Consider the following 10,868-nt stretch of genomic DNA (forward strand, 5'->3'; position numbering starts at 1 on the left):
AGAACAGAACAGAATAATAGATTTTTTTTATTGGCCAAGTGTGATTGGACACACAAGGAATTTGTCTTGGTGCATATGCTCTCAGTGTACATAAAAGAAAAGATGATGTAAAAAAAAAGATGTTGAGATTCTAGAAAGAGTGCAGAGAAGAGCAACAAAGATGATTGGGGGACTGGAGGCTAAAACAAATAAAGAACAATTGCTGGAATTGGGTGTGTCTTGTTCAATGAAAAGAAGGAGTAGGGGTGACATGATAGCAGTATTCTGATATCTCAGGGGCTGCCACAAAGAAGAGGGAGTCAAGCTATTCTCCAAAGCACCTGAAGGCAGGATAAGAAACAAGGGACGGAAACTAATCAAGGAGAGAAGCAACCTATAATTAAGGAGAAATTTCTTGACAGTTAGAACAATTAATCAGTGGAACAACTTGCCTCCAGAAGTTGTGAATGCTCCAACACTGGAAGTTTTTAAGAAGAGATTGGATAACCTTTGTCTGAAATGGTATAGGTTTTCCTGCCTAAGCAGAGGGTTGGACTAGAAGACCTCCAAGGTCCCTTCCAACTATCTATTCCTATTCCTATTCTAGAACCAGACCAGAACTGCAGAAGGCATTCTTGACTATTTTTATAATTCCTATATTTCTATACCTTATCTGTTGTGTGCCAGTTTCCTGTTATGTTAATAAGTAAAAGCAAAGAAATGTATACATATCTGCCTCACACTGTGTTCATGGTTCCTTCCTTCTTAGGAAGGACCCGTCTTTATTCAGCTGAATAAATGTGTTGGCTTATCAACACACACACCTGGACTGTTTTTTATTTTACCAAGATACACCTGTCAATCTGCAAAACACAGCTGAACAAGTACAGTAGTCCTATCCTAAATACAGGTAGTCCTCAACTTACAACCATTCATTTAGTGACCATGCGAACTTAGAACAGCACTGAAGAAAGTGACTTATGACTTTTTCACATCTACGATTGTTGCAGCATCCCCATGCTCTCATGAACAAAATTTGGAGGTTTGGCAACTGACTCATATTTCTGACGGTTGCCGTGCCCCAGGGTCATGTCATTCCCCGTTTGCAACCTTCTGACAAGCAAAGTCAATGGGGAAGCCAGATTCATTTAACAACCGTGTTACTAATTTAACAACCGCAGTGATTCACTTAACAACTGTGGCAAGAAAGGTCATAATGGGGTAAAACTCACCTAACAGCTGTCTTGCTTAGCCACAGAAATTTTGGGATCAATTGTGGTTGTAGATCGAGGACTACTTGTACTATCTGTAAGTCCTCAACTTACAACAGTTCACTTAGTAACTGTTCAAAGTTAAAACGACCCTGAAAAAAGTGAGTTATGACCAGTGGTGAAATGTAAAAATTTGTTATTACCGGTTCTGTGGGCATGGCTTGGTGGTGGTGGTGGTGGTGGTAATGTGACTGGGTGGGCATGGCCAACTTTTTTTTTATTTTTAAAAGCATTTTTTCTACAACTTTAAGAAAAAAATGCTTTTAAAAGCCTTTGACGATCCCAGCTGAGCCACGCGATCATCAGAGGCTTTTTTTTTTTTACTTTTAAAAGCATTTTTTCATCCGAAGAGGTTGTAGAAAAAATGCTTTTAAAAGTAAAAAAAAAAAAAGCCTCTGATGATTGTGCAGCTCAGCTGGGCATGGGGTGGGGGGGCAGGGATTTTTGCTACCAGTTCTCCGAACCACCATCGCTACCGGATCAGGCGATCCGGTCCGAACAGGGAGCATTTCACCCCTGGTTATGACCTTTTCTCACACTTACAGCCTTAGAAGCATTCCCATGGTCATTTGAACAAAATTCAGACGCTTGGCAACTGGTTCATATTTATGACCACTGCTGGATCCCAAGGTCACGCGGTCCTCTTTTGTGACCTGCTGATGAGCAAAGTTAATGGGGAAGCTAGATTCACTGAAACCACCGTGTTACTAACTTAAGAACTGCGGTGGTTCACTTAACGACTGTGGCACAAACAGTTGTAAAATGGGGGAAAAAAACATTTAACAAATGTTTCACTTAGCACCAAAAGTTTTGGCCTCCATTTGTGGTCGTTAGTCGCGGACTACCTGCTTTGCGTAGCCTTTGGTACCCTGGTACGCCCACAAACTCAGGGACATTGCTGGGAAGGGTTAATGCAATAGAGTTGTAGAGCCTTAGAGAGGCGCAAGCCTGAAAATTCCATTCTGTCTGGCCTGGCCTGGGAATCATTTTGTAAGTTATTTTGTAAGCGGGGAGAGATTAGTGAATTTGCAAACCTTTAAGGAGCGCCATGCAAAAAAAAAAAAAAAAATTGGTCCTTTTAAAAAAGCCGCATGGAGGAAGGGCTACGGCGGTGGGCCAGATAATGTTTTCAAAGGCCTTTTTATTGCCATCTCCTATAAGAAACCTGGGTGAATGGAGATGCTTTACTTAGGTCTGTTTGCATCCTGAAAGGGCCATGGATTTAATGTTTTCTTTCTAGATCTTTAGGGGGGAGGGGGCGAAGAGGAGAATTTTGTGCCTGAACTGCCAAAATCTCTGCATCTCAGCCAAGTGGTGTGTGTGTATTACAGAGGTCTTCAAACTTGGCAGTTTTAAGACTTGTGGACTTCAACTCCCAGAATTCTCCAGCCAGTTTGGCTGGAGAATTCTGGGAGTTGAAGTCCACAAGTCTTAAAGCTGCCAAGTTTGAAGACCTCTGGGTATTGGATCCTATTTCTTCTATGTCAGCTAGAGCTATTGTTTGGGTAGGGTGTCTTGTTTTAAACGTTGTGGTTTTGTCCCTTAGGGTGCATCGTTAGCAATCCCAGCAAGTTTTTTTTTTTTTGTACATTGTCCTCACAACTGGATAGTCTTGATGTGAGACATGCGTACACCACATGGACGATCGTTTGCAAATGCATCAGATGCAAATTAGTGGGAAGGCCATGGCTTGTGCCTTAACAGAGCTTGTGCCTGCACAAAAATAGAATGTGAAGCTTCCTGGTGGTTTGATGTAATCTGCGTCTATGGGTTGCAATTGAATTACACTTAAGATTTCAGGCTTTTGCAGGTGGCTGCTTGACTGGGTTTTTGTGCTCTCCCTAAACCATTTTATGTGGTTTGTTTGCTTAGTATGAGGTATGAATGCTCCATGAGGATTTAGTATTACATGTGAATCAGTCCAATAAGTCTTAACTGCTGTTAGGTGACAATATAACTTAGGTCAGGAATGACTATCATCACTATGATTGATGAGAAAGAATAGAATAGAATAGAATAGAATAGAATAGAATAGAATAGAATAGAATAGAATAGAATAGAATAGAACTTTATTGTCACTTTAAACATACACTAATCAGGATACATTAAAGTGAAATTTCATTGCATTTCAGCTCTCAAAGGATTATCATTATGCATATATCCACATACATACACATTTATTTTTATTTATTTATTTATTATTTAAATTTGTATACCGCCCTTCTCCCGAAGGACTCAGGGCGGTGAATAGCCAAAATTTAAAACACATACAGTATAAAAATTAAAAAGAATTAAAACAGAATTAAATCAGTTTGGCTTCCCTAAATTTTAAAACCCTTTCCCCATAAAATAACCCATTAAAATTTTAAGCCAGCCCGGCTTGCTGGAATAAGAAGGTCTTTAACGCTCGGCGGAAAGTACGGAGGTCCGGGATCAGTCGTATTCCTGGGGGTAGCTCGTTCCAGAGGGCGGGTGCCCCCACAGAGAAGGCTCTCCCCCTGGGGGTCGTCAGTCGACATTGCTTGACCGACGGCACCCTGAGGAGACCCTCTCTGTGGGAGCGAATTGGCCGGTGGGAGGTTATCGGTGGCAGAAGGTGGTCTCGTAAGTACCCGGGCCCTAAGCCATGGAGTGCTTTAAAGATGAGAACCAATACCTTGAAGCGCACCCGGAAGACCACCGGGAGCCAGTGCAGCTCGCGCAGGAGAGGTGTTACATGGGAGCGCCATGTCGCCCCCATAATTACCCGCGTGGCCGCATTCTGGACCAGCTGGAGCCTCCGGGTGCTCCTCAAGGGGAGCCCCATGTAGAGATGCCATATATGACACAGAGAAACATCACAGTTTAGTTTGAATGTACACGTATACATGTCCTGTAAATCCTGAGAATTTACAGGACAGATGGCATAAGGTGTTCCAGAATCTAGTAGTTCTGCTATAAATACCGTGTTTCCCCAAAAATAAGACCCTGTCTTATATTTTTTTGAACCCCGAAAGAAGCACTTGGCCTTATTTTTGGGAAGGACTTATTATTTTGGGGCATGTGGAGCAAGATGGGGCTCCTCTTGCCGTCTTACCTGATTTCCAGCTCTGCATTTAAATATTTTCGGGGAGGGCTTATTTTCAGGGGGAGGCTTATTTTAGCGCATGTGCTCAAAAGCCCGATTGGGCTTATTATCAGGGGATGTCTTATTTTCGGGGAAACAGGGTACTTTGAAACCTCCTTCCAGAAGGGAGCAACAGAAACAGGCCATGAAGTGGGTGTGTGGTATCTCTAACAATGCTTTAAGCTCCATAGCTGGGTAATTCATAAAAATTGAAGAGTGAAATGAGGGTGTGTCTGCTGGGATCATTGTTGTATGAATGAGAAGTTTGGTTCATTGGAATAAACTCAGTACTCTCCATCTCCTTTTCAGCCTACTTAGTAAACTCTGCCTTTGTAAAAAGGCTCCCAGAAAAATAGAGCTTTGGTTCCAATGTCTTTTCTCTCTTTATTTTCTGTCTTAGTACTTTCCCTTCTCCGTGGAAAGCTCTTGTGCCATTTTCAAGAAGGTGGAAGATGCTGATTCGTTGATCGGCGAATACGTTTCATTGAATGCGTCAAATCTGTTGCATAATGCTGCAGTAGCCTTTAAGGGATGCTGCTAATAAAGACAACAATAGAACAGGCCAGTCCTTGAAGGAGAAAATGTTTACTGTGCAAGAGGTAGAGGTGTCCGAGTTTCTGCTACATCATAATATGGATCCTGAAATGAAAACGGAAGAACAGGACTCCATTGACCCCAAAGCAGGAAAGGAAAGAACACATTTTCTAAACATTGGAAAAAGCAAGGAAGAACCAAGACACAATGTGAAAGCAGAGCTAGAGGAAAATCCATCAAAGAATTGGGATGCCCAGTTGCAAGAGTTTCTGAAGACACTTGAGGATCCTCAGGGAAGAAGGGAAGTTCCACAGTGCCTTGAGCCAAAGCTCTGGACCGGTCCTAAATTATCTTGGATGTCCTCCCGAGGAGGGATGGATACCAGCAAATGGTTGAAAGAAATGTGGATTTCCGAAATCGAGGCTCATCGTCTTGGGACAACCCAAGAGGATTGCGACACCTTTCTGGACGTTGCCCATGGTGGGAAGGAGAAGATTGGAGAACTGGCTGAAGAAGCCATCAGGGCAGAGACAAGATGCCATCCCTTTTGGACCCTGAGCTACAAAGAGGCCAAGGGACCTCAAGATTTTTGCCAGCAGCTTCAAGAGCTTTGTCACGAGTGGTTGAAACCAGAGAAACACACCAAGGAGCAGATCCTGGACTTAGTGACCTTGGAGCAGTTTCTGTCTGCCTTGCCTCTGGATATACAAAATTGGCTCAGGAGAAATGGCCCAGAAACTTGTTTTCATGCAGTGTCCTTGGCAGAGGAGTTCCTCTTGAAGAGAGAGGAGACCCAGACATGGGAACAGCAGGTGAGTGTATTTGCAACTTGGAACATTGATATTTTGGTGTTTATAACCACACAATATAAATTAGGTACTCCCAAATCTTGATTAAAAATACATGCCTGCTCACCAGCATTTTTTATCTGTCATGCTACAGTTCCTTTCCTTCCTGGAAAGCCAGTTTGGTGCAATGGTTGATGGACCAGGCTTTCCACAAATTGGAAGACTGTGGAATCTAGTCCTGCCACACTTCTCATCAAACTAGACCTACCCAATTCCATTAACCATTCTTCATATGTTTGTTTGTTTGTTTGTTTGTTTGTTTGTTTGTTTGTTTATTTATTTATTTATTCTTATTATTAGATTTATATGCCGCCCTTCTCCGGAGACTCAGGGCGGCTTACAATGCATTAAGCAATAGCCTTCATACTTTTGTATATACCTGCTTAGTAGGGCTTTTTTTTGCCTCCATACACCCTGTTTTCGGGCCTTTTTTGAGGCTTTTTTGGCCCTTTTGGGGGCTTTTTTGGCCTGTTTTTGAGGCATTTTGGGCCCTTTTTGAGGCTTTTTTCGGCCCTTTTTGGAGGTTTTTTCAGCCCGTTTTTTCGGCTTTTTTCAGCCCTATTTTTTGGCTTTTTTCAGCCCGTTTTTGAGCCTTGAAAATGGCCCCAAAAAAGCCTCGAAAACGGGCCAAAACAGCCTCAAAAAGGGGCCAAAAAAGCCCCTAAAATGGGCTGCAAAAGCCTTGAAAATAGGAAGCAAAAAGCCTTGAAAACGAGCTGAAAAAAGCCCCGAAAATGGGCCGAAAAAAGCCCCGGAAACAGGCCGAAAAAAGACTGGAAAAGGCCCAAATAAAGGTAGGCCAAAAACTTTTTGTTGTTGTTTTCCTCTTCTAAATTTAGGTGCCTCTTATAGTCTGAAAAATACGGTAAGTCACAAAGCTAGGAACCAGGAGTTCTAGTTCCACCTTAGCTAGGAAAGCCAGCTGAGTGATTTGGGGGCCAATCACTCTCTCTTAGCCCAACCCACCCTCAGAGGGTTGTTGTTGTGGAAACAACAGGAGGAGGAAGGTATGTTGGATATGTTCACCACTTTGAGTTATTTTCTAAAAATAATAATGGTAGGATTCAAATAAAGAAACAACTTCTTAGTCACCCATTGCACTTTTTAACTTCATCATGAATTCATTTGGAACTGTGAATTTCCCACTTTTCCAGGTGATAGAGATATCAGAAGAAGAAGAAGACATTGTAAAAGCCTCCAAGTCAAGCCAGCTTCCATCAGAACCACCAAAGGACGAAGATTTTGGAATGGTTAAACCAAAACGTGACAGCAGCAAAAACCGGAGTAAGTTCCTGAGAATTGGCTAGCACATAAATTGAATAATAAATAAATAACTCTATTTTGTTTCCTGGCTGTTTGAGATATATAATTCAGGTTCTTTCCTGAATTGCAAGAAAACACAACGAAGAGCAAATACTTGCTACGTATGCAATACATTTATGAATTTATTTGCTAAACTCGTCTGCCTTCAAATCTAAGTTGACTCATGTCAACAGTTAAAACATCTTTGGTGTAACATAATAAACCATCAAAGATCCCAATAAACAGTGTAATTCTAAAATATCCCTAAGCTCAGTACACAGAGGAGCCTGGTGGAGCAGTGGACTAAAGCGTTGTTAAATAGCACTTAGCTGCCAGCTGCCTGCAATTACTGCAAGTTCGAATCTCACCAGGCTCAAGGTTGACTCAGCCTTCCATCCTTTCGAGGTAGGTAAAATGAGGACCCGGATTGTGGGGGCAATAAGTTGACTTTGTATAAAAAAGAACACCGCTTAGAGGGGGCCAAAAGCCCTACTAAGCAGGTATATACAAAAGTATGAAGGCTTTTGCTTAACGCATTGTAAGCCACCCTGAGTCTCCAGAGAAGGGCGGCATATAAATCGAACCAATAAATAAATAAATATCCACATAAATACTAATACAATAATTAAATTACTACCAATAATATATTGGTATATATAAACATTCTGTTTATCTTCCGGATTTTCATTCAAGGACTATATGGAGATGCCTCCAAGATAAGTCAGCTTGAAAATGAGCGATAGAAATCCAGTGATTTTCATCCCATAGGGCAGGGGTCTCCAACCTTGGCAACTTTACGACATGTGGACCTCAACTCCCAGAATTCCTCAGCCAGCAATGCTGCTGAGGAATTCTGGGAGTTGAAGTCCATAAGTCTCAAAGTTGCCAAGGTTAGAGACTCTTGCCATAGTGGACACTTGAACCTTCCCTCCCAGTACTTCAATCCAAATATCAACCCATCAAGTCTTTTCTGCACAACCATGAATGTTTTTGGTGCCTGAAGTCTATAGTCTCCACTCTTCCTACCGTAATTTGGGGTGAAAGGTTGAATCCTATGATGGCACAGGAAAAATACAGCCTGACTTATCAGAGAGATGGGCGGTTAAGATGATATATTAGGTTACCTGTTTTGTGAAGATACTAAATTCTTGGCCTGGTGGCTCAGCAGACTGATAGCATTGGGATTAACACCAGTTGTCTGCAATTACTGTAAGTTCGAATCTCACCAGGCTCAAGGTTGACTCAGCCTTCCATCCTTTCTAAGGTAGGTAAATTGAGGACCCAGTTTGTGGGGGCAATAAGCTGACTTTGTATAAATATACAAAAGTATGAAGGCTATTGCTTAACGCATTGTAAGCCGCCCTGAGTCTCTGGAGAAGGGCGGCATATAAATCAAATTTAAAAAAAAACCAAAAAAAACCCCAAATAAATAATAAAAGGAGACATGCTATATAAATGGTGGTTGAACAAGACAGCAGGTCAACACAATACTTTCCACTTAATGTCCAGTTTTCTTCCTTTCTTTTAGCACGTCTTGAGTGGCTGAATGAAGATGGTGAACCAAAGTTGAAGAATTCTGAAAAAGGGAAGCCTCTGAGGATGTTCTTGAAAGCTGCCATCAAAACTGATTTGCTGGCTTTCAAAGAGAACGATGGAAACCGCAACACAGCAACGAAGCAGAATGGAAGTGATGTTGGAGAGGGAGTGGGTCAGTTAGTTCAGCCCCAAAGTGTTTGGCCAGGGCTCAGTGATCCTGCTGTGCAAGAGGAAAATGAGATAAATAATAACGGGGGTCAAAGCTTGAAGATAATGAGAGCTGAAAGCCCTGAGGCAGAAGAGAAGCCATTCCACTGTTGGCATTGTGGCCAAAGCTTCAGAAACAGTTCACACCTGGTGACCCACGAAAGGACTCACGTTGGCGAGAAACTGTACAAATGCTCCCACTGTGGAGAAAGTGAGAGGACCCACACAGGTCAGAGGCCCCACAAATGTTCTCACTGTGGGTGTATTTTTGGCTATCACGCTCGCAAGAGGATCTCCGTGGGGGAGAAGCCCTATGTGTGTTCTGACTGTGGGAAAAGTTATAGTCAGAAATCTGATCTTTTAAAACACCAGAGAACCCACACAGGCGAGAAACCTTACAAATGTTCTGCCTGTGGCAAAAATTTACGAAATGGGTCAAGTCTCAAAGCGCACCAGAGAATCCACACTGGTGAGAAACCGTACAAGTGTTTGTACTGTGGGAAGTGTTTCATCTGGAGTTCGCAATTCCGGTTGCACGAGAGAATTCACACAACTGTATGCTCCCACTGCGGAAAAAGTTTTGGTCGGAAATCGGAGCTGGTGGAACACGAGAAGACTCATCTAGTGGAAGATTCGTTGGTCTGTTTTGCCTGCGGGAAAGTCTTTGAACTCAGCTTTGAGCTCATGGCACACGTGCAGACTCACAAAAAGAAGCCGTTTGAGTGCTTGGCCTGCGGGAAAACCTTTATGAACAGTTTGCAACGCGCTGCGCATCAGAAGGTCCACACAGGAGAGAAGCTGCATAAGTGTTCCCATTGTGGGAAAAGCTTTAGTCGGAGACAGAACCTGAAAGCTCACGAGAGAATCCACACTGGAGAAAAGCCACACATGCGCTTAGTGTGTGGGAAAAACTTCCGGAACACCCCGAATCTCAAATCCCACGAGAGGACTCACATGGGAGAGAAACCGTACCGTTGCTCCCATTGTGATAAAAGTTTCCGGTGGAGTTCACAACTCCTGTTGCATAAGACGATTCACACAGGAGAGAAACCCTACCCATGTTCTGATTGCGGGAAAACATTCGACAGGAAGTCCAAGCTTCTGAGGCACGTGAGAATCCACACAGGGCAGAGGCCTTATGTGTGTTCGGACTGTGGGAAAAGTTTCATCTCCAGCTCAGTCCTTTTGCGACATCAGAAAGTCCACGTGGGAGAAGATGTTGCAAAGTGCTTAGAATGCGGGAAAGATTTCGGACAGCGCAGGGACCAGGCAGAAAAGATGTCAAAATGTCCTGGGTGCATCCAGGGATCATCCCTGAGTTTGGATCTTGAACGTGGACAAATGCAGCCGAAAGAGAAGACATTTGAATGCTCGCTCTGCAGAAAAACTTTCAAAAACAGCTCTTACCTTATGTTTCATCAGAGTGTCCATACCAAGGTTCGACCAAGACAGTGCCTGGAGTGTGGGCGAGACATAATCAGGAGGCCTAACCTTATTGCCCCTTTGAAAAACCTCTCTGGGCAAACCCCACAGAAATGCTCAGAATGTGAAAAACTGTGGAACTAGATCTTGGAGGAAAATGTTGACCTCAACCTTCATCTACTCATCTCCTAAACGTTACACTTTCTGTCCCTTGTGTCAGAAGATATTTATGGGGGCTGTTTGTACGTCAGTCGAAAAAAGTCCGGACAGCCATGGCCATAGTGACTGTTTGACGCTACAGCCTACCTGAAGATGATCAGAAATTTGTACCCCACCATGATCACATGACTGTACTTTGGGGGTTAGGCAACAAGGACAGATTTACAGCGATTTGCTGTGTCCTGTGGTCATGTGACTGTTTTACAATGGTTTTGCCGGAAACTGGCACTTCTGGTTTTCACTGCATTTATAATTATATTCACACTTATGACTGTTGTGTCTGCTTTAACAACCGGCGTTCACACCATCACTGAATGACTGCCACACATTATTTAAAAAAAAACCCCAACCATTATTATTTAAGCAGTATTTGCTTAAAAATTGTGGCATTTGCTTAACAACCAACACAAAAAATGTCATAAGACCTGGTCTGATCATGTGGTG

The 10,868-nt window shown here is 42.8% G+C and overlaps 1 protein-coding gene across 1 annotated transcript; it reads left to right on the forward strand.

Moving 5' to 3' along the window:
• The first annotated feature begins 4,988 nt into the window (after nt 1-4,988).
• LOC139310019 (zinc finger protein 271-like) lies at nt 4,989-10,660 on the forward strand. Its single transcript, XM_070934196.1, has 3 exons — nt 4,989-5,702; nt 6,893-7,022; nt 8,569-10,660. Exons 1-3 carry the CDS (start codon nt 4,989-4,991, stop codon nt 10,347-10,349), a joined length of 2,625 nt encoding a protein of 874 aa, XP_070790297.1. The 3' UTR covers nt 10,350-10,660.
• Nucleotides 10,661-10,868: the final 208 nt, after the last annotated feature.

The sequence above is a fragment of the Pituophis catenifer genome, unplaced genomic scaffold (assembly GCF_029215685.1).
Source record: "Pituophis catenifer annectens isolate HBS135680 unplaced genomic scaffold, rPitCat1.0.hap2 SCAF_2, whole genome shotgun sequence".
NCBI lineage: Eukaryota > Metazoa > Chordata > Lepidosauria > Squamata > Colubridae > Pituophis > Pituophis catenifer.